A 23,825-nucleotide genomic window follows, 5' to 3' on the forward strand; every position below is an offset into this window, starting at 1 on the left:
AGGCATTGGAACAGGCTGCCCAGGGAAGTGGTTGAGTCCCCATCCCTGGAGGTATTTAAAGGACCGATAGATGTGGTGCTTGAGGACATGGTTTAGTGGTGGACTTGGCAGTGCTAGGTTAACGGTTGGACTCGATGATCTTATGGGTCTTTTCCAACCTTAATGATTCTATGATTCTATGATTCTATGATCACAAGAAAAACTTGCGTGGCCCCTACACCATGGAACGTGAAAGGCTTGCACTTCAAAGGTCGGGGTGCAGGTTTGCACTGACACCCCCCTCCCCGCGGGCCTTTGTGAGCAGGCAGGCACCTGCCTGCTCCCGCTGCCGACTGCAGCCTGGGGTCTGCGGGCCGGGGCACTCCCCTGCCTGCCTCCAGCCCCCACACCACTCCGGGAGCCCAGTCATCCCCCCCATGCCGGGGGATGCACACTCCAGACCTGCCTCGGAGGCTGCAGCATCCTTCCCCGGGGGCAGCCCAGGGAGCCGGCAAACTTACCGGCGACGCTGGGCCGTGGCTGTGCTCTGCGCGGCACCGGGGACGGGGCGGCAGGGCACCGGGGCTGAGCGCACCGGGAGCGGGGCTGAGCGCGCTCGGCAGCCCGCAGTGGTTCCGGGGTTGGGCGCATCCCACCGCCCCGGCCTGGCACCCCCGGCCCGCCCTGGCGCGGCGCTCCCCGCTGGGAGATGTAGTTTGGCCCCCGCCTGCCCCCGCCGCTTCCCCGGCAGCGGCAGCACCAGCCCAGGCTGGTGGCAGCAGGGCCACTCCGGGGGTTGGAGCCGATGGGGCTCCCTGGGGGTTGGTATCCCTGGGGCTGTGCTGGGGACACTTGGGGTTTGGCGGTGGCGGGCCTGCACTGGGATGCCCTGGGTCATCCAGCTGCCAGGGGATGGGGTTTTCATGGAGCTTTCCCTGCCCCAAGTGGGGTTCAGGTGCTGCTTGGGGTGGACACAGCTTGGCAGCAGTGCTGCCCCATGGGGATGTGGAGACCCAGATGGCTCCATGCTGAAGCATCCCTCCTATGAGGACTGCAGCCCTGTGGGTTTATGATCCAAAGCATGTGTGGGAGGCCCTGGGTGGTGTTCCCTGCTGACACTGGGCTCCCACATCTTCATCTGAGAAGGGCATTTCATGCCTTCATTAATTATGTGCTGCTTTCAAATCCCCCTCCTTATTTAGCCCGTGTCAGTGCTTGGCCTCCCAGATGCAGCTCTTCCTGGATAACTTGGCAAAAGCAAGTACACCCTAGCAGCCCAGAGTGAAGCTGACAAATGCATATCAACAACTGCTTTTATTTCTGGCTCTGTTACTATGCTCTGAAAGCTTTTCCTTGTGTGCTTTCTGTGCTTTCTTGGTCTCCAGTTTGTGGGTGGTGGCAGGACACCAGCCCCTGAGGATTGTTAAAGTGCACACCAAGGCAGCAGTTGCTAAAGTTTATCCCCCTTCCCTGAGGAGTTCCCCAGCCTGTAGAAAAGGGTCTGAGGGGAACAGTTGTTCAAGCCAGTTTTAATGAAAGCCCATCTTTTCTCTTCACCAGCGCCATGAGGCAAAGTAAGCCTCTGAGGCAAACTCAGGGTGGATGGTGTAGCTGCCTCGCTGGACTCCTCCTGTCTTCTTGAAGTGGCTTGTGTCCCACCTAAGAGAGGAGATAAAGTTATCAAGCCATAGGAGGACGAAACTCCGGTGAGGAAGAGCAGAAAACCTGCTTCTGGCTGTCAGCATGGCTTAGGGGCAAGCAGCAGACACACAGCTGCCCCCATCCACTTTGGGGTGTGTCTTTGGGTGCTGAGACCAAAGCAAAGCCCGGGCAGAAGAGCTGAAGTTCCCTGGCATTGCTATGTCAGTGAGCTGCTTCCAGCGGGTCTCCTACCCTGCAAACACCCACTCACCCTTGCACTGTCATTTTCCTAAAACCTTCACCCGCAGAGCCATGCAAGTCCAAGTAAATCTGCCTGTTTCTCAGTGGAGAAGACCTTGAGAAGCATCTCACTGAGGCTCGGGCATAGGGACATCTATGGGGACCTCAGCACTCCCTGTTTGTTCTTGTTGTTTGGTTTTAGTTTCTGGGCTCAGGAATTTAAAGCCAATTGCATATTTTCTGCAAGCCTGAAGCCTAATTTTGGACTGTGGGGGTTGATGCAGTAGCAGAGTGATGACTAAGCTGGTTGAACAACCTCCCCTCTCCCCTTGCTGCTTCCCCAGGGCTGTTCCAGGATAAGAGCTGCCTTAGCAATGGAGACATATTAAAGGTAAACATGTGGGGATTAAAAGGTGCTGCTGGACCTGCAGTGGGTGAAGGACAGGACTGATTACTGTGGGAAGAACAGCGTGACCAGGGAACAGGTTTTTGGATAAGAAGAGCAAGCGATGACGACAGAAAAATACAAGAGCAGCACAGGAAACACTGATGTGGCCCCAAAATCTGAGAGATGCTAAGCTACATGCAGTCAGGCTTAGGGGTGCCAGCAAGATTTCAGGTGCCATACAGTCCCAAGGACTGCAGGATAAGACCAAGCATAGAAACACCTGCCCTGGGAGTAAATTTGGTGACTGCTTCTCCGCGGGTGGCAACAGCATGCGCCAGAGCCCAGCATCATAACGGCATCCTGCCCTCCCCAGTCATGTCCACTTAGCTTGCAAGATGGAGGTGCAGTGGCTGCATCACTGCCTGTGTGGGCACTGTGATGGGACCTATTACCGCTTAGGGTCTGCAGTCCATACCATCATCCCCAGAATAACCCTCTGAGCAACTTTGTGTGAGAACCTAATGAAAAGAGACCTAGTGTCTGGCTGGTGTTAGGAAAAAATAATAGGCTTTTCCCCCCAAGGGCACCCTGCCTGGAGCACTCCCCCCACTGAACCTGTCTGCACCCAGGTCTTGTGTACAGGGAGGATGGCTTGGGGTGATGTGTAGATGCACAGACCATTGCTCTGGGGCTGTAACTGCAGTATAGGATACTCCTGCAAGAGATAGCGGAGGTAGGGTGAGCAGTGGCCCTGAGGACGAGGGGGGATCATGTCCATCCCAACCCAACACATCCCATCCCATGGCAAGCCACCAAGGGAGTGAGCTCTGGGGACCTGCAGACATCCCTGGGACCGGGACAGTCTCAGTGTGGGGATGGGCGGCTGCGGCAAAGCCACGAGCGCAGATGCTGAGGGAGGGTCCCTTCACCACTGTGGGGGGAACACAGGATGCAAAAGGGGGGATGAACAGAGCCGCTCCCACTACCCTCAGCCCCCCATCCCCATGGCCCATGGAGACGTGCCCTGTGTGATGCTGGGGGGGGACAGTTGGGACCTCAGTGGTACCTTCGGACCTGGCCAGCCAGTGGGGTCGATGGCATTCCTGTAGTACTCTTGCATCACCGCCTTAATCAGCTGCTTGGGCTGACCTTGGCTCGCCAGATTTTGCACCGGGGTCATAGTTAATCCCTAGAGACAGCAGCGAGTGGGGAGAAATGCCCAGGCCATGTGGTGGTGCCTGCCTTTGTGGGTGTTGGGGCACACAGTGAAGCTGATTACTGGGCAGGGTCTGACGCTGGAGACCCACCACAAGTGCTAAGCCCCCCTTCTCTGCAGTGGGTGGTCATGAGGGTTGTAGCAGCACCATGATTTCCCTCCCACCAAAGCTTCCCACTCGGCCAAAACTGGGGGATGGAGGATGGCCAGGCATCACCAGTTCCTTTCCCCCTGCACCCAGGGTGTCCATAGGCATCCAGGCGCTTTGCAGAGTGGGAGATGGGGTGGGTGCACCGGGGCCGCCAGGTATGGAGCCAGCAGAGGTTGGGAAGGGAGTTACAGGACAAAGCGAGTCTCCTACAGCTGACAAAGCCCAAGAGGGCTGGGGTCTTGCAGGGCAAACAGGTGCCCTGGTTGCATGAGCCATTTCTGTCCCTGCACAGAGGTGACATCCCTCTCCATGCTCTCTGCTGGCTCTTTCATTATAATGCACAGGCTAACAAGGCTGCAAGACATGAGCCAGTTTGCAGTGTGCTTCGCATCAGAGCCTGCATGCTTGTTAGCCCATGTGGGGAGAGCTGCACATCCACAGCATACATGTGCTGTCCCATGGACACACTCCCCTAAGCAAGGCCACGGCTCAGGGATTCCTCCAGGACCAGGGCTGGGAGAGGTGTTGCAGTGCTCAGATCTCCTCCCGGCCCCTGCAGGGTCCCCCTGGCACGGAGGGCCCCCCAGTCAGAGCTGAGCCAAGCCTGCAAGCTGTGTGTTGGAGTAGCTCTCAGAGCCACCCAATCTGCTCCCCCATCACCATCGTGTCATGCATCAGCCCTGGGCTGAGCCCTGCCACTGATTCAGTTTCCCCTTCCTCAGCAAGATCCTGCCCCCGCGCATTCTGAAACCTACTGATGGACAGGGCTGACACGTGAGAGCTTGTACTGGTGACCACCTGCCCCATGAGCCTGAAGCCACCGCAGGGTGCAGCTCCAGGGGACAAGAAGCCAGTGATCACAGGCTGTGGGGTGTCAAATGCTTTTCTAACCAGGGAGCATGACCCCTCCTTCCCTCCCCCCGTTACAGCCATACAGCAAGGCACCCCATGAGTCCCTGTGCCACCTGGCTGGCACTGAGTATCCGCAACCGGGTTGGGGTAGAAATCCTGAGGTTTCCTCCTCCCGTGGCATTTACATGCACTTGTTTTCTTTCCAGAGCTGCAGTGGAGCCTGCTCTTGGATGGTCTTTTTGACGGAGTGTGGCAGGCAGTAGGAGTCAGCGTAAGTGCTGATGGGGGCCTTGTGTTTTTGGGCAAAGAGGAACATGATGCAGCAGCCCACCGGGATGGGAGCGCTCGGAATCCTGGGGGGTCCCGGGGTGCCCCACTGGATCAGCAGCACTGCATGGGGCTGGGGGCTCCTAGCCCACTCAGGAAAGGGAATGGGGACCTGATGCCACTGCTCTGCCAGCCCAGAGTGATGCTTATGCCATTGGTGATGTCATAGTGTGAGAGCAGAGAGATTTGGTGGCTGTCAGCCTTGTGGCTGTACTCCCAAGAATAGCAGGTCCTGGACTAGGGCACAAGAACTGCTGCCTGCATGACTCCATGGGCACAGCTGCACCCTCCTGGCTTTGTCCTGGCTCTGGGCTTCCTCCCCTCCTGCAGGCAATTAGCTTAACAATGGTAGGAAACAGTTTCAGCTGGTCCTAGTCAAGATAATTTTATTTTGGGAGGTGCAGGACCAGCAACTGTTGCTTTTCTAGCCCTTCTCTCCCATATTTACTTGGAAATCTTGCAGCAACCCAGCTGTGCACACACAGCACAGCACTGTACCTGTACAGCCAGTGCCCAGGGCACAGCACCAGGCGCTGCTGGCCCAGCCTGCTGGGGTAGCCAGGGGAATTACTGCCTGCTCTGTCTGCCCTTTTTAATTAAAAAGCTGGATTTAGGTGGCCCTGTTTGGCTTGTTTGCTCTCCTGTCCTGGGTGCTTCCATGGGCTCCGCAGTTGGAGTGAGCGATCCTCATCTATCTCAGTGCAGAGGCAGCTGGGTTATGCCAGGGAGGGATTTGCATGAACTGGGTTTGCTTTTCTCTGAGATGGGGAGCCGAGCAGAAATCCTGCTCTGGTTTGGCTTGTCACACAGCGCTGACTCAGAGCCCTGCTCTGCTCCTGGCTCCAGCCCCGTGAGGGCTCTCAGAAGCCCAACCCCTCTGCTGCCACATTTTTGGGGATGACTGGTGAAGACCCGTGTCCATCTTGGCAGGGTGGATCCCCCTGAAGGGCTGCCGAGCCCTGCTCTTTTTGTTGCAGGGGACAGTGGGGCTGGGCAGCCTGGGGCACCCAAATGCATCCAGGCAAACGTGATTAGTGTGCCATTGAAATGAAGAAAACAAGTTGCCATTGATTTTCACACCCTGTTGGTCTCTGTTGAGCCAGGTTCAGGCTCTCCATGAGCCCTGTCCCCTCCTGGGAGGCTGGGGGGGAAGGGTGGACATGGGGGTGTCAGTGATGCCTCCCCCTCCCCACCTCCGTGGTCTCGGAGCACCCTGGGGCACAGATCTGGGGAGCACCACTCTGCAGAGAGGTGGAGTCAGCCTCTTGGTTGGGGGGGGACTCACCCTGCACTGGGTCAGCTGCTAGCGTGAGCCAGTGGACCCTTGTGGCTGTCCCCTGTCCCCAGCAGTCCCTGAGATTTCCAGCTGCTGATATTGGACTCCTCTAAAATCAGTGTTCAGCTCTCGTGCCAACAGCTTCAAGGGGCAGAAATGGCTGCAAGGCTGGAGAAAAGGTTATTATTTCACCTATCGATGTTGTATAGATGCAGCACTTCTGCTTCTGTTGCTGTCAGGAGGAGAGGTGTAGCCCAAATGCAGGGGCTGGGTCCCGCCCGATGCACCTTCCCACTGCCTTGGGGAGAAACCTTCCCAAATACTGGCTGGGGGCTGGCCGGCTCCAGCGGGTTTAACTGTGCTGTACAGCACAGCTCCACACCAGCTGCTTCTATTGGGCCCAAACAGGCTGGTATTGGCCATGGCATGAAGGCTGGCACACCCTGATTTCAGTATCTGCGATTGCTGGGGGCTCAGAGGAGATGGTGTGGTTCATACCTTCTCACCACAGTTCGCTCCAATGACGGTCTGGCAGGCTGTTTTTCATATGTATGCTTTTTAATGTTAATTCTGTTATACTACACACAACCAGTAACAATGATAAATACTGCAATGGAAATGTTAAAAAAAAAAATACGTTTCATGTTTTTCAAAAAAACACACATTTTTAAATAAATTAATGCATAAAACTGATGGTAGAAAAAAGAAAATCCAAAACAAACCACAACACAACTGATCTGTTTAAGGCAATACTCTACACGGACAGGAACAGAAGTACAACAGTGTGCTACATGTTCTGAACAGGAAAAAAGAAAGAAAAAATACCCCATACAAGATGCAAATTGATGCTTCGGGAATGAAAAAACTCCCAAACCCAGATAATAAAACCAATGGCCAAGTTAAGTGCAGCATTAATACAGTCTGCATGTCAAATGATTAGCAGGTTCTTAACATGGACTAAGGTCAAGCTACAACAAATTTATCTTCCTAATTAAAAGGCTATTCGGGTCAAACCCTACATTTAACTCTACTTTGCATTTGGCTGTTTCAGCTATGTTTCACTATATGCAAGGACAGCTGGAAATTCATCTCCTGCTCCGAGATTAACGCAAAGGTCGGGAGGTCTCTCCTCCTGAAAGATATTTCCATTAAATATATCCAAAAAGGATCTCGCTTTCAGTGACCCCCAAATGCTTCCCGCCATCCCCTCCCCTGGGGCGCCAGGCACCACATGGGGAAAGGAGACCTGGGAAGTATTTGCTTGGGTTGAGATTTTTCCAAGCTGAGGACGTGAAATGGAAGTGCAGATTTGATCCAGACTCTGAGGAGTGCTGTTTCCCTGTCTGCCAGAAATGGCTATCTATCTGGAGCCTGCTGAAAGCACTTTGCCAGCACGGGAGAAACTCAGCTTGTATCCAGGCTCGTGATATAGCCACGGTGTTTGCTATTAAGGTTGGTGTAAAGCTCCATACCTGCCCGGCCAGCCAATTAACCCCAGTTATTAATGCAGTCCGGAACTTGGCCACTGGAAGGTGGACAATAATCATAATGCCAAAAAAATCCCCCTTTCCCTCAGAAAAGAAAAGAAAAGGGACAGTAGCCACTTCCTGCCAGCTTCTCCTGGTGGATCCCCATCAGCTGCCACCTACGCAAGATCAGCAGCGCCAGATCTCACCAGCATTGACCCAGTACATTCCCAGTAAGGTGCATGTCTGCAAGGTGCTGCCAGGGGGCAAAGAAGCTTCTTGGGACATGGTTGGAACCTCCTGTACTGCCCTGCTAGAGTGCATGGGGAGGAAGCTATGGTACATGAGGAAAGAAACCCGAATGGCATTACTAAAAATTAAGACTTGTGATGGCCAACAACTGTCCGGACTGCCTTGGGTTTGGGTGGGAGAGGGGGATGCAGAACTGGGTTGAGTGTCACTTTGGTGCAACTGCCTCTGATGCTCATCATTAGTGCATGGGAGGGGCAAGATGATAGCTGTTTTGAGAAAAGAGGAGTGGAAGGAGGACGTGTGCAATATAACAAGGCTTGCAATTCTAAAACTAGCCACTGGACATAGATACCAAAGTTTGCCTGTGACAACTAGCTATCCTTCTATCATCGCTGCTGCTTTCCCCCTTCCTGGTCTGATTCTTCTTCAGTTTGGGAAGCTGTGGGTGTTTGACATGATGGTCGGTGTTGACTCTCCCATCCCAGGCCCCACAGCGCATATGGTGACTCAACTACAGGATGTACAGTGAGGTCTGGAAGTTCCATGTTAGGCACAGACCATCTGCATGCAAGTGGCACCTGCTTTCAGAACCCTTCAGAAAGCTATTTAACAGTGGCTCATTTCCTTCTTTATTAAACCGAAGGTTCAATAAGGAGTAAAAATAGTTAAAAATGTGCAAAAAGGGGGAGGAAAAAAACCTTTCTGAATTTTCTTCCCTGCAAAGACTTCATCCTCTGCAAGAGTCTTTCTCCTTGCACAACTACAGCCCTACCAGCGCATCTCGCAGCACCCTGCCCCAGCACAGCAAGGGCACAGCTGACAGGCTTCCCACCTGTGCCTCTGCTGCAGGTCTCCAGTCTATTTGCACATGGGCTGGCAGGCCTGGGACCTGGTGCTTGGGTCCCAGACCTCCCGCAGCACTGAGGGTGAAGATGGCTGGCTCGGCTTGCTGGATCACACCAAAGTTTTACACTAGCCTGGCTAACCCTCAGCTCCATTGCCTTCAGGTGGGTGAAGAGAAATCCCAGCCTGCTCTCTGTCTCACCCACCATCACGGTTGTTGGATCTCCCGCTGGTCTGACATTTGCCTTGGGTTTGTCTCAGGACAGAGGAAGCTACAAGCCAAACACAGCTGCTATCCCAGCTTTTCTGTGCAAAAAACTGAGCAGAGAAATCAGTGAGCTGGGGATGGAGATGAAGGTGATAAAAACCAGAAGGGCTGTTGTGAAGAGATCTTGTCCAAGTTTTCCAGCTCTCTCCGTGGGTCTGTATTACATCTCCCAACAAACTTCATGTCTCCCAAATCATGCGGGCTTGAGGAAGGTGGGTAACAAATGAAGTTGCAGCTCTTTTGGGACCAGTGCAGAAGGGAGAAGGCAGCCCAGGTGGAGAGCAGGTCTTCCCAGTGAGCTCATCTGGGGCAGCTGGATGGGCAACTAGGGGAGAAATGCTGCTTCAGGAGGGCAAATATCTCAGCAGATAATGGGACTTATCTCAGCACAGCCTTTCGGTGGCCTTTTCCTGGTGCCTACTCTGCTGGTTTCCAGTGACACGTCTGAGACAGTCACATTTTAATGAGGCTTCTTTTGTACCTTCCACTCCCTGGTGCAATCCTACCACCTGTATCACCATTTGTTACTATGGAATGGCTCCACAGACCAGGCACAACCAGCGAGATGGGCTCCTTCCAGGAGCAAATCCATCTTTTGCTGGAGCAGCTTTTTACAGAAAGAGAAAGACTCAGAGCCACCACCAGTTTCTGCTGGCAACTGGGTCTGGGAAGCAATGGGAAGAGCTGCTCTCTGCAGGCACCAGGGAAAGCTGCAACCTGTCCTGCTGGTGTCCATGCTACTCTGTGATGTGGCTTGCTGCATGGTTGCATGGGCCATGGTGCTCTGCTCCATGTAATCTCAATTAGTCCTTGGCCTTTGCCTTCTCAGCAAGCTGTCAGAGGAGTGCTCAGCCAGACAGCATTTAGCTGCTGTGATCCTGGGATTGCCACCAATGTCAAGGAGGCCAAAGGAGGGGATGTAGCTGTAATTTGTTGGAAACAGTGCAGCAGCTCAGCTGCACAATACAGGGACTTAAAATATGGATGTCAGCCCCTGTGAGAAACCTGCACCTGGTTAGTCTGGCATTAATCTTCTGTAGGTAATCCCAGGTCACAACCTCTTCCTCTATGCTAAGTTGCTGACCCTTCTGCTTCAGGGCTTGTGTGGCTCTGTGACAGAGGTGGGTTTGTCTGATGACATGTGGTTCAAGGTTTGGAGCAATCCCTCACACAGGCAAGCCTTGAAAGGAAGTGACAAGGATGCCATGTTCTCCTAGAGGTGAAAAGCACCTTAAAATGAACACCTTCCTATGCCTTCCCCTTAGTCTCAACCTTGTCCTGTGGCACTGCCCATCTATGCAGATGTTTCTTTTGAAACATGAGAAGTAGAACTAAGAGGGTGATGTGAAGAGTCAGCTCTGAAGGGTGGTAGAGGTCAAAGCCAAGGTATATTTACAGTGGCACATGCAGCCTGTGCTTGCTGGGCCAAGAAGCAGCCAGGTGACAAAGCCTGCTTCATTCTAGGTAAGAGTGGCCATACCCCATGTGACCTTTAAGGGAGAATGGTAAAGTAAAGGAAGAGCTCAGGCAAAAGTGCCAGTTTATACCCTCAGATCATTACATGGATGCTAAAAGTAAGAGCATGAAACTGCCATGGAAATATCCCAAAGGAGTCTTCAGTGCTCTCTTCCCTTCCATCAGCACTCACTATCCTAGTTGCACTCCTAAGTTCCTTAACTCCACTAGCAGGGGATGGTGCTGTTGGACCACCAAATCTTCTTACACGTTCTCTGTGGCAGCATGCAGATTGAGAAGCCAGTTGTGCAAGAGCTAGCTGCCAAATAACTGGGAAACACATCCTTGCCAAACATCTGCCCCCAAAGCTGTTTAATCTCTCTACTAACATCCACCCCGCAGCCTTCTGGCATGTGCAAGCAACATCAGAAGGTGGTAGAGGGAAAGCAGAGTTGCGTTGCTGTTCTTTGTAGTACTTTGAAAATACACGTAAAACTTCTATAGCATGCTTTTTGCATCTTGCTTGCAGAGCTATCCTATCAATGGTGCCCACCACACACTTGGCAACATCCATGCAGGGTGGTGGTAGCATCTTGGGAAGGCAGCTTTCTCCCCTGTGCTGCAGAAGGGAATGGACATCAAAAGGGGATGTGACTTGCCTGAGGTTAGAGCAACCGTGTAGCATGTGCCAACAGCAGCAAGGGACCCCAGATCTAATTTCTGTGCTCTAACAGTCCAGCAGACTCTCTGCAGTAGTATTTGGCTGTGGTGCCAGCTCGGGGACATGGTGTTTCTGGTGTGTGCATCTGAAAGCGAGCTTTGCTCCCTGCTGGTATCAGCACTGTACTGAGATAGATTAACTCAGACAACTGGGATCTGCCCTAGGCCAAGACAGCACTTGGCAACCTTTCTAGTTACTGCTTGTTTTCCTTTTCCTGTCATTCCATCTGGGTCCTTCCTTTCTTCAAAAGCACCTTCATGTTTCTGTTGAGTCACATACAGGGCACTGTACTTTTCAAGCCTCCTGCATGCCATTGTACAGCCCGAGGACAGACTCTGCATGGAGAGGAAAGGATTCTGCTCAGGATCACAGACCAATGTGTCAGCCAGCACACAGCTGAGCAGAGTGGGTGCCTCCTTTCTCAAAAGAAGCCAGAGAGCCAAACCAGAAGCAGCTGAGTCCATCCTGTCTGTGGGGGAGCACAGCATCCTGAAGTCCCTTTCGAAGTCCGTGCAGCAGGCTTGGCCATCTGCTTTTGCAGTCGCAAGGCATCTGCAGGCAAGACAGCCAGAACAGAATAGCAGACCCAATGGCCAAGTGTACATGTTGGGGATAGACGTGCAGCAATGTCAGATATGATCCAGTGGCTCTTCCAAGGGTTGCCTTCAAGATATGTCTGATAAGACATCAAATGAGCCTTTGGGATGGTTGCCTGGACATCAGCCTTCTTTCAGCCAAAGGTTATTATACAACCACCAGAAAAGCAGACTAGACCATCCTATCTAGAGACCTTCCTCAACACTAGGAGGATATTCCCTCTCACAGAGACATCTGGAAACAGGGAGTTTGCAGACTGACTGCAGAGATAGAGTGCTGAGACCCTGGAGTCCAAAGTCAGCTCAAATTAAAGGGCAAAATTAACATCTGATAAAAGGAAAGGATTTGCTTAAACTCAGGTAATTTGGTGACTAAAATTACATAAAATCCTAACAAAAAGCCAGTCTGGCTTTAGGAGGCATCAAATGCAAATTCTTTTGTGGAGGCACCAGCATCAATATAAGGAAGCTATCCTATTTGCATGGTAATTTAGATGGACAGCGGTGCAGCCTTTCATACTCTGTGGTGCTCCTCCCCTTGGTATTCTGTATGACTTTGGACTGAAAATGGGGCCTGAGAAGATCATCTGGTTTGGTGCAAAGACTGGAACAAGGAACGATTTGCTTTATTGCAAGCAATCTGCAGTTAGGAGAGTGTCCAGCAGCTCTGTAGATTTTAGGGCTTTATAATGCTGTGACAGAGAGTCAGGGTCCATGCTCTTTGCTTTTACCTTCTCTGGGCCATGGCAGCAGAGACTGGTTTAAGGAGAGCAGTGCCAGAATGGCCATGTATCTATACACCTTCCTGGGAAGTCACCACAGCATAACCTCCAATGAGGGCACAAGGAAAACCTTCTTGCTGAAGCAAAGGTCTGAACATGAGACCAGATAGGGAGAGCCAGCCCAATCTGCGGTTAATACATACCGTCGGGACGTCCATCATATTCCATAACAAGCCAACAAACATGCCCCATGGTCATAACCTGCTTAAGGGACTGTGGTTCAGAAGAGTTAGTGTTCAATTTTCTATGATAGCCACATGTGCATTGCCTTAATCCATTCAGCCTTCCTGATAATGACTCTACACAGGTAACTACTTTTCCCCACCCTTTCTACTTTAATCCCCTAATAAAATATATGGACACAAAACATAGAGAGGAGAAGCCAAAAAATTGCCATTTTATGGTCCTGTACTGTCATGCCAAAACAGCTATTTGTGCAACCAACTCCTGTGTGCAGTGAAAAATACTTGGCTTGTGCTTCTGACACTGTATTTGGAGGAAGCACTGGGTGTAGTTAACATTTAAATTCATCTCCCTGCCTCCCAGGAACCCTAAAGGGTTGTGCTGGAAGCAAGTGCACATCACACAATGCAAAGGGCTGAGGGCAGTTGCAGGGTTGCAGGGTTGGGGAATGCCTCAGGGCACATGGCAGGCAAAAAACAGCAATAGGGGCAATAAAAGGACTTGGTCGTGGTGCCACAGGGCAGTGGTTATCAGGGAAGGTCTGTCCTTCAGAGGGGAGGTGTTAGCCCTGAGAGATACAGTCTCAGCAAGCTTCATTCTGTCTTTGAATATGATAGCAGCATGACAGAGACCTGTGGGACCTGCAGTCTCCCAAGGCTGACCCATGTAAACAGATGCCTCGTTGCTCTAGCAGGCACACCAAAATGCTCCAAGCTCCTGAGCAAGGGCTGAGAGAAAGGCTGAGCGTGTGCAGCCCAGCCGGAAGGCACAGAGACTGACCCAGGAGGATAAATGCGATGAAGATGTTGCATGGTACTAATGCTGAACTGCAAAGTCCTAATTTAGAAGAGTGAACATTTAAAGAGACTCAGCCATGTCCTATAGGATTTGGTTTGACCATGGGGTTTCCATTAGGTTTTGACTACATTCTCCATTTAAAAAAAAAGACTCCTTAAGGAATGCTTTTTCCCTTTTATCTTCTCCCTACACAGTGTTGTTAGAGCTCTTCTCCCCCTCCAGACAAGTTGCTAACCTCGCACCTGAGCTAGCACTGGAGAGGAAAGCAGGCACACGAAGGAAGAAGCAAAGACTTGGGGACCCAATGCTTTGTGCTTCTTTAGAAACATTTTGGAAATATTCCCTCTCAGCATTACCAGGCGATGAGAAGGGGAGAGGAATTCAGTTGGGAAACACTCTCTTCCTAGAGGAGTTGGCAAGTTAACCAGCACTTCTGCATGAGGAGGCAGGGATGCTCAGTAAACAGCACCACTCAGTCCTCTTTCTGTGGCCTGGAGCCAGGGTGGCAGTGCCCTGTTTTAGGGAGGGGGGGAAAACACAGCTTTAACGGTTGCACACAGCCAGCTAATGAATAATAAAGCCCAGGAGTCCTGTGTGCCTGCTCCTTTGCTCATGCTGTGGATGACACTGTGCCTTGCACTGCACAGAGTGAAAACCCACGATGTTAAATAAGTGTCCTCCTAATCACGAAGAGGACTTCTTAAAGACTCAGCTCACTATGTGAAGATTTCAGATGGGGGATCTGTCCTTCGGGGTGGAGCTCAGGCTCTGTCTTGCGACTTTGGGGAGTTCTGATGGGAAGCTCAGAATTGCCCTTGCTTTCTCCTTTCCCCAGGCTCTAAAGCAAGCACTGACGCAAAGCAGGTGGTCCTTCTTCCTGGCAGAGCAGGAAAACACACAGTCATGCCTGTGGCAAAAGATTTCATCTCCGAGAAAAATGCCAGCCCATCCGTCACCTGAGTCCTGCGTATACTGAAGCCAGCAGTGTAAGACTGGCCGGAGAGAGGACGTTTCCTAATTCCAGAAATAATTTTGCATTCAAAACAATCTGCTGGTGAACTGGCAATTCAGTACAGCCACCTAATGTATCGCCAGGTTTCCCAACTATTCTAGCACTAAATAAACACAATTGCTCCTGACATGGGACATCTCTAACAAAGACCAAGCCTGGTTCACAAGTGGGCAGAGATGAGATAAACAGTAGTTTCCTCTCATGTTTTTTTTTCAGCTGAAGCTGTTCATAATTCTGCTGTTGCCGAAAACCCCCCTGAAGTCTGACACCACCACAGAGATGCCTTCAGCATTAACAAATCTCTCCCACAGGCACCAAGAGACGCAGTGTCAAGAGAATATCAACAGCCAAGCTCTGTAAAAATGTGCTTTCTTCAACTAGCTTTTCTGGCACTGACCTTCAGACTGCACAGCTCTAGTCCTGTCTTGTGCAGGACTCATTGTTTCTTAGTTGAACAAGCTTTAAGATTTTTGGAAGCAGATGGGTCTCACAGGAGTGAAATATAGGCTGAAGTCATTATACATGACTGGACTGAACTCAGAAGTATGGTATTCTCAGGAAAGGACTGAATCCCTGAAGAGCATGGATGGATTGCAGATTGAATCTGATGTGTTTGGTGATAATTTAATGTGGAGCTAAGGATAGATTTCATTGGATATATGACACAACAGCTCTAGCTAGTACTGACTCACAGTGAAATGCCACCTGTTTGTCCTCTTCACAAGTGAATGAATTGTGTCGTGCTAGTCCTGGCTAGCCTTGCCATAAGAAAGGATGCCCTGCTCCGTTCCCATTCCTGTGCCCCGGTTATGGTATAATTTTGGTTACGCAAACGAATCAGGTTTAGTGAATGAATTAAGAACTGACCTCCTCCCGCAGGTAAAACCCCCTGACACCTCAGACTCACCCCTGATCTTGTAGATGGACTGGTTTTGGTGGGCAGGAGTAACTGCAGCCCCATCTGACCCTTCCCATTCTGGAACAGACACCTTACAAAACATCTCCAGTGCCTACACAAACCAAGGAGGTATCTCTAGACCCTCCTGCATTTGCTCTCCAGACCAGTCAGTTCTGCCAGGCACTGCCTGGCACTTTGAGCAACTTCTCTTTTGTTTAACCATAGTTTAAAATAACTTATTAACAAATCATAAAATGAATTTTTTGGTTTCTCCTGGCTCCATGAACACAAAGAGGTGCATGTCCTACCATAGGAGGAAGCAATGGTTGTTAAGTTTTACAGTTATAGTGGAAAGCACTGATCACAGCCTGCTGGCTTCACTACTGGATGTGACAGGCAGCGGAGGAGGTGGCTTGGCAACACATGCAGGTAGGGTTGACTGATTTAGGGGGGATTAGGTCGAGGTCCTCGTCATCTGGAATCTCATCTAACCGGTATCCATCCTTTAGCAGCTGGATGTTCAAGTCTTGGTTGATCTGCTACAGACAAAGAGACAAACAGTCAAACACTTGAGATGACTTCTTTCTGATGGTCCCTTATTCTGGAATATATTTCCCTATCATTAGCAGCTGTCCCATCAATGAAAGAGTCCCGGTTTTTGACCACAGGTGAGGGCTGCCTTCTGTTGTTCTAACTTCTTCCAGAATAGGAATATCTAGAGTGAGATATTCCAGAGTAGCAAGTTGATACACTATTTTATTCTGGAATAATCTTTCCATGAAGACGAGTCCTCATTTAAAGTAATGTAATAATAATGATAATAAACTGACTGGCAGCTGGGCAGTCCCTCCTCTCAGTCTGGGGCACTATAGCAGTTGAAAGGTAGTAAAGCATCTTGGCTTTTTGTAATCTTGTATTCAAGTGCTGTCTAGCCAGATCTGGGTGAACAACACTTCATCAGGGCCCAGAGATGGCCCAGATCATTTGATCTGGTCCCTGCTCTTGGCTGTTTCTTCATGTTTCAGAGGTATTTTGCCCAAGGAAGGGATACAAGGGGGAAGAGTTCCCGGCGGCTTGTGTGCAGAATGGCTGCTCAGCACCCTGGATGTAAAATCAGATCCCACAGAAGTAGTAGCCAGAATCTGAACAACTAATTCACAAGAGAGCTTGGGAATATATTCAGACACAATGCAGAGGGATTAACAAGCCTGAGCTTCACTGCCTTTTCTCTTTGAAAGGGCAAGAGTTCATATCTGCAAGTCCTCCCTGGAATTTCTGGTGCTCCAAGTAAACACGCACTGGGTGATCCTGACCCCCACAAGAACTGGAAATCACAGCACACCCTCAGACCCTTTATTTGTGTCCTTGGCAAGTAGACGGTTGCTGAGCTGCTGTGACAGACAAGTTGATGCTTTTGTACCACATGGGCCAACACTGCAGGACTGAGTAGAACTGGGAAAAGCTTGAGTGAAGCCAAAGGTATCTGTTAAAACAGCCGACAGGCAGATCTGTGTCTGTGCCATGGAAGTGTGGGGACAAAGCCAACTGGATCACCGGGAAAGAAAGAAACATGACACAGTTTCTGCCATGGCCTCTTCCAGGCTCACAGAGTCTACACCACTGGTAAATTCCTTGTGGAGCTGTTTCTGGCAGCACAAGGCCACTCTAAGTTGTTTCTGGCTGCTCTACTATTAGCATTCATGGCAAGAATGGCAGGAAAGAGCATAACTCACCTCAGCTGATGAGTATCCCGAGGAGGAATATCTGGACATGTCAAAGTCATCATCACTGCAGGGAAGGACAAGATACAGCAAAGAAGGAAACAATACTTAGAGAGACCTGTATTCCCTGGTTAGCCCTATCTTTCTTGTGCTGTGAAGCTGTACTTTAGGCACAGAGAAGTTACATCAAGGGAGTCTGGAGAGCAACTTTTATCTGTGACCCTCAGACCTTTCCATCAAAGTGCTCTTTACTCACGTCTCTTCCTACTTGTTTACACACACAGACTCGTTACGGCATAGAATCATAGAATTATAGAATTGTTAAGGTTGGAAAAGACCCTTAAGATCATCGAGTCCAACCGTTAACCTAGCACTGCCAAGTCCACCACTAAACCATGTCCTCAAGCACCACGTCTACACGTCTTTTAAATACCTCCAGGGATGGGGACTCAACCACTTCCCTGGGCAGCCTGTTCCAATGCCTGACCACCCTTTCGGTGAAGAAGTTTTTTCTAATATCCAACCTAAACTTCCCCTGGCGCAGCTTGAGGCCGTTTCCTCTCGTCCTATCGCTTGTTACTAGGGAGAAGAGACCGACCCCCACCTCGCTACAACCTCCTTTCAGGTAGTTGTAGAGAGCGATAAGGTCTCCCCTCAGCCTCCTCTTCTTCAGGCTAAACAACCCCAGCTCCCTGGCATATGCCGAAGGGCACAGCAAGGAAGAGTGCAAGTGGCCTGCAAGAGCAGTTTCAGCAGGAATTAGCTTCAGTGCTGCACTCTGGCATGAAAACTTGCTTGCACCGTAATATATATCATCTTATTACCACTTTGCATACCTGTCCGTATCCAGGGCTACCAGTGGCTTTTCATCTGGACTCTGATCTAATGACGAATAGCCCTTATTGGGAACGACGAGCCTGAAATAATTAAATGTTGTCCGTTAACCACACAGTACAGCTCAGTATCACACATAGTCTAGAGCAAAGCCATATGATAGTTAGGCTTTCCCCGTTTCACTTCCTTGCAAGTCCTCCCTTATCAGTGAAGACATTTAAATGGGTGCAATTCAGAGGAAGCAGGCTGTCTCTGGGTAGTTCAGAGCAGTTTCACAGGGATGAACACTGGACGTGCCTTGGGAACACACTCCACCCTGGAAGAAAAAACAGTTGGGACACTCCACACTTCATTCTGGTGAGCCTGTTCAGCTAGCACTGCTTGTCGTATCAGATATTGCTCATTTTCGTGTTGCTTTTTTTTTCCCTAGCAATGAGTACATGACACTAGCAATAAGTAAATGGGATAAGGAGGCTAGGGGAAGGCAGAGGCTTGGTGCTCCTACTATTCTACTATTAGAAATCAGGGATTTGGTCTTTCTGCATGAGTTCCTACCCAGCCCCCACAACACAGCACTTTTGAGGTCTCACTCCTAAATTTAGTAATATGAGAAATATGAGCTGGTGGGTGCAGCGTAAGAGCCCAATCAGACTAGCACTTTTAAAATCCCATTATTTTATAATGACTTTCACTTAATCAGAAGTATTACAAAGGCTGACGATGACTTTTCACCTTTAATTGCCTGAGAGAGTTTGTGTAATGGAATACAGGCTTCAGAGCTTCTAGGATAAGGAAAATACATTAATTCAATGGTATCCAGTTCACAACAGAGTTCTTTCATCCACAAAACTGCACAAAGACTTTGGTTCATATTTAAAATAAGATCAACCAAACCAAGCAAATGGAAGAAGATTCTACATTCAGCAGGTAGGAACAGTAAGAGCGATGAAAAATCTCCTCATTCAGTGGGTTAAGTCAGGTTTTCTCCCAAATGAAGACCTGGTCTTTAACAACACACAATGATGCACAATAATGCTTCACTAAGAGTTTAGAAAATATAAATCTAAAGATGATAATCCATCTCATCCATGCTCCAACTGCACTCTAACCACCTGCAATGTTCTTCTGCTTCTGCTCAGAAAATTTCAGGAATCCATTACAATTTTAGCAAGACAAAGTCCTGCAGGCTCAGGGAGAGTAAAATATATCAAATGTTATCACAAAGCAGATGTATAGGCTCACGACTAGTTGTATTTTCTTATTGTGTTCACTGAAATGCAAGATTAAAGAAATTAATTTTAAAACTGATGCAGAATTTCCAACCTGCAGCACCAGGGAACTGGAGAAAATGGGATCCACTTGAAAAATTCAATACCTCTTCCCATAGCACTGAGACGCTGCTCCTAAAGCATATAGGAAGGAAATCAAGAAGCAAGATGTCTGGAACTAAAACTGAAGCTGTGATCTGGCAGCAGCAGCTTGCTCACACATATATCATAAGTACTGACTTCCATGCTCACTCTCCAGTTTTCAAGTCAGTGCTCCATATATACTCACTGATGGTTGTTACTATATCATGAGTGAACAAAGCACTGTCAGGGGATCTAGGAGAAGAGCCCTATGTGGTGCTATTTAATTGATTAAAAAAAAATCACTACATCTTTTTCTTGAAAAATGTCTTTTTTCTTAATAATACAGAACTTCAATTTTTCTGCAACAGACAAAAACTGTGATAATGTCTTTGCCCCTGATCTAAATCTTTCCCTTGCATCCTGATTGTCCTTATTTTTGCTTCCCACTGTCCTTGGAACAAAGCCAGATTGCAGTCAGAGCTGCTTTCACCCGCAGGTGTCCTAGTATGATCTTCTTGTCTTGGTGTTTTTGCTCACTTAACATGAAATATGTTATGACAAAATCTGAGTTTAGGTTATCCTCAGAGTGGGCTACAATATCTGGCTGTGCAGAAGTGGTGCGGATGGTGTTGTAGGCTCTGCCTGTGCTCATAGTGAGTATGCCAGCATCACCCCAACCTTGTTCACATTTTATTTGCTCTTAGGGAGATTGAGCACGTTATGGATTCAGATCCTTTCACCTCTAAGGCTGGCTGTGCCCCTGCCCCAGGAGAAGACCGAATAGTGAAGGCAACCTGGTATTAGAGGCTGGATGTCAGAAATTCATACAGATAATACAGAAGAACAGAAGCCTTGGGGAAGGAGGAGGAGGTAGAGTAGAGACTAGGAGAGGCAATGTGATTTGCCTGAACAAAGGAAAACATATTTGATGAGGAGAAGAGCAGAACTGTTAAAAAAGTGGAAATGGCTTTAGCTTATTCTCCTCCTGCAGAGACCAGAGGAAGCCAACAGTTCAGACTTAAAGAACTACCATAACCTGGACATTTTGCAGTGTATCCCACTGGAGTATCTCCCATTGTACTGCAACCATTATCTTGTGAAAAGAAGCTGCTTGAACAAGCTTGTGGCATTTCCGCTTTCCTGGGGTTGCCCTGTCTGTGGCAAGACAGACCAAACCAGCCTGAGGTATTACTAGGGCTGTGCTTGTGGTGCTGCTTGGTTTCCAGAAAGCCAAGGGAGCTGGGAGATGAAGAGACATGGGCCAGCGAGACCCTGTGCCAGACACCTCCCAGCCATATGGGAACAATGGAGTTTGGCTACATCTGCTATTAAAGCAATGGCTGCAAACCTCTGTTTTGCAGATCCCAAGGGATGCTTCTAAAAGCTGTGTGAAAAGTAACTAAGAAAAGCAAGTCTACTGCCAGCAGGCTTCGCTTGGCTGTGGAGGCATCCATATGTCCTCTGAACAGTGCTCAGGTGTCCACAAATGGAATAAAACTGAGCTGGCTGTTCGAAAACTTTTGTCGATGGGTGTCACTGCTCTACCCTTCCCCACCCAAATCACTCTTCTTTCCATCATCAGCTTGGAAACAGCAGCCTCTCCAAGCAGAAGTCGCTAATTTTACAGGTAGGCACCTGTACATCCCATCTTCTCTCCCCTACTATCTTCCTCCACTAATTTCAGTGTTTCTAAATTTCTCAAGCAGCAAATCTGCTACCATTCCTCTTGGGAAGCTAGCGTGCAGCCCATTGCCAAAAGAAACCAAGTTTTTCCAGCTTGTATTTGGAAGACAAGGAGAAGCATGGAAAAGCCAGCTGAGAGCATCTGCTGAATTTCTTGCTGCCACTAAGGGCCCGGCTCCTTTATATGGTCTCAACAACCAAACACAGAGCAGTGAGCAATGCAGTGTATTCCAACAACATCGCAGGGGCTTACAAATAAAACTTGACAAAGTCCTGGCATGATTTATGACTACTATTGTGGGTTTTGGGAATTAATGTGAACAAGGAACCTCATCTGTCGGATGTGTTGCATACAGAGAGGCTCTGACCTGCAGCTCCTGTTCTACTTAATATATGGTAATCCATTCAACTTTCTCATTCATCAATAAACACCCAGCATTCATGCAGATTCTGCTGTCATTCTAAGTGAGGTCCTCCACTAAAAACTGCCACCTTTCTAGTAGCATGCAAAGCGTGCAATCCCGTGGACTCAGGGGGGTTCCTTCCTCCTGAATGCAGGTAAGTGATACACTGGTATACTGAAGCTTGCATGGAAAAAATAGAAATACTCTAAAAGAAAGTATTCAGCCAAGAACATCTTTTTTTACAGTGGTTTGTAGCACTGATACTGTCATACAGAGATGTGCCAAAGCAGCTCCAGCAAAGTATGACCATGCTGTTGAAAGTGCAGAGGTGGTGTATAGCAAAGCACACAGAGATGGATTATTCACAAGCCTTTGTTAAGTCAATCAGTATGGGGAAGGGGTCATCATCAAAAAGGATCAGGGGAACTACTGGGATAAAAGCAGCCAAGGCAGAACTAAGCTCTAAACCAGTTTGTGTTACATGAAGCAGCATCGTACACTCTCCTGCTGGCAGGATTATGTGTTACATGAGGCTACCCAGAACATGCAAGACAGCCATATCAAACCACTGATTTTGACCAGGCTGGGCTGCCTCTGCCTCCTTCAGGCTGCACTGTCACCAGTCCTGCAGCTGTCCCTGCATCTCCCCAGAGGATGGAATGCAACACAGCACAGAGAGTCTGGGCCTGCCAGCTCCGGGAAGGACCATCACTGCTCTTGCAGCACGTTTGGTAGTAGGCAAATAGCAATGAACATCATCCTTGCCCATCCTAAGGTCATTAGGGATTGCAGCTTAGAGCACAGCTGAGTGCTTTTCCAGTCCCTTACCTTGTTCGTGCCATCACATTGTTCTTCTTGGGCTGCTGATTAACTGGGCTTCCCATGTTGCCATTCCTCAGGGAGCCCTTCCGAGCCAGCTCCCTCTGCTTCTCTGCATATGGGATACAAAGGGGAAAAGCAAAATTAGGGCAACAGCCTGGCTGGCCACCATACAGCTGCAGAAACCCGGATTTGATAGCAGCAAAAGGCATAGCCGAATTAATAGCAAAGGACATGAGCTCTCCATCTCCCAAGCAGGGACACTGTAAAGGCTGGATGAGCTGTGTCCCATTGCCTCCAAGGTCAGGGGCTAAAGCTAACATACCCTGACTCACAGCAGTTTGTTGACAACACCACACTAAGATGGTCATGGAACTTCTGGATGAGAACCAGCTGGGGCAGAGAGAGGGCAGAGACCTTGCCTCTTATCTGCACCTGGTTGCTGCATGGACTCTAAGACTGTGCTTTGTGCTGGGCAAGGGAATTTATCCTTTTACTTTTTCTCCTCTTGCTGAGGCTGCCACTGAGGGGCCCAGTGGGGATAGAAAAGTGTCTCCATCAAAGCAGCACCACCATTTAGTATTAGCCCAGCCTAGCTTGACACCAGGCCTGAGTTATTAGTTTCCCTGGACAGCAACTCAACAGACTAACACACCCCACAGCAGAAAATGTTGCTGCCTCCCTGCTTCTCTTCCTGGCATCCTGTGATGTCCCCCGTGTGTCTTTCTTTTTTACCTCACATTGATTCTTGGGAGTTTGCTTGCTTTATTTAAAAAAAAAGGTGAAACATTTTGCAGCTGTATTTTTAAATAGCATATTGTTTGCTTAAATTTTCAGAGCTTGTTCTACTCTCTGCTGAAATGTACCTTAAAACTTGGACAGTACATAGAGCTTTCTTTGTGTATTCAGTGCAAGAGGGGATTTAAATTAGCTTCTCATTTAGGAGAGACTATTTCTCTTAATAACTTCTCACCACAGGATCACAACTAGAATTCAGGTCCAAAAGCTAAGCCTTCTGCAGGTATGCAGTTTGTGCTGTATTAATACGTCCCTGCCTCCAGCAGGGATAGGAGCCCATGTATGATGGGTTATCATATAAACTGATATTCAGTTTTCTGATTCAAAGTCCTTCCTTGTTTCTTGTGGGAAATCAATTGGTTTGAGTAAGCAATTAGCCACAAAAGTTGAGCTAACTGCCTCAATCTCATCCTGCAACGCCAGGTAAGGCTTGTAGGGAAAAGCCGAGTGTGGGGCCAATAAGGCAGGAAAGGGCCCGGTTAAAAACATTCTCCAGAGTGTGAGAAAATGTTGGGAACTATTTTTGTGCCATGCTTGAATAATAGGGGTTTACCAGACTGCTGGCTGGGGAACCTGAATAGTGAATTCATTTTGCTTCTGCTTCCCCTGTGGTGTGTAAAATGTGCTGATATATTTTTTTCTCTTGCAGATTTTATTCCCCTTGGAGAGAAAAGCACCTTTTCCCACTTGTCTTGGGAAAGTGGCATGCCTACCAGGGTGTGTAAGTGCAAGATGGGCCAACTCTGTCCTTTCCACACAGGTAAGAGCAGGGGGACACATGTCCAAGGCCGCCTTTTCTGAGGGACAAATAAGCAGCAGAGATGCCTAGAGATTGTGGTGATGAGCGTGGCTGAGGAACCTGCAGAGAAA

General features: G+C 49.2%; 1 protein-coding gene across 6 annotated transcripts in view; it reads right to left on the minus strand.

The window, feature by feature from the left end:
- Positions 1-15,724: 15,724 nt before the first annotated feature.
- The window catches only part of LOC309601621 (protein FAM219A-like), a gene marked incomplete at its 3' end in the record, with an annotated part of 124,675 nt that continues 116,574 nt past the window's right edge, over positions 15,725-23,825 (minus strand). For 2 of the 6 annotated variants that reach the window (XM_082334763.1, XM_082334762.1), the window contains exons 3-6: positions 22,167-22,261; positions 17,902-17,982; positions 17,078-17,132; positions 15,725-15,880 (exon numbers count right to left, since the gene is read on the minus strand). In XM_082334763.1, the coding sequence (XP_082190889.1) occupies positions 15,725-15,880; positions 17,078-17,132; positions 17,902-17,982; positions 22,167-22,261 (387 nt within the window). Of the gene's footprint in view, positions 15,884-17,077; positions 17,133-17,901; positions 17,983-22,166; positions 22,270-23,825 lie in introns of all 6 variants that reach the window. The other 4 variants (XM_082334760.1, XM_082334759.1, XM_082334761.1 and 1 more) reach the window with 3 other exon arrangements.

This window comes from Platalea leucorodia (assembly GCF_965183815.1).
Source record: "Platalea leucorodia genome assembly, chromosome: W".
NCBI classification, from domain to species: Eukaryota; Metazoa; Chordata; class Aves; order Pelecaniformes; family Threskiornithidae; genus Platalea; species Platalea leucorodia.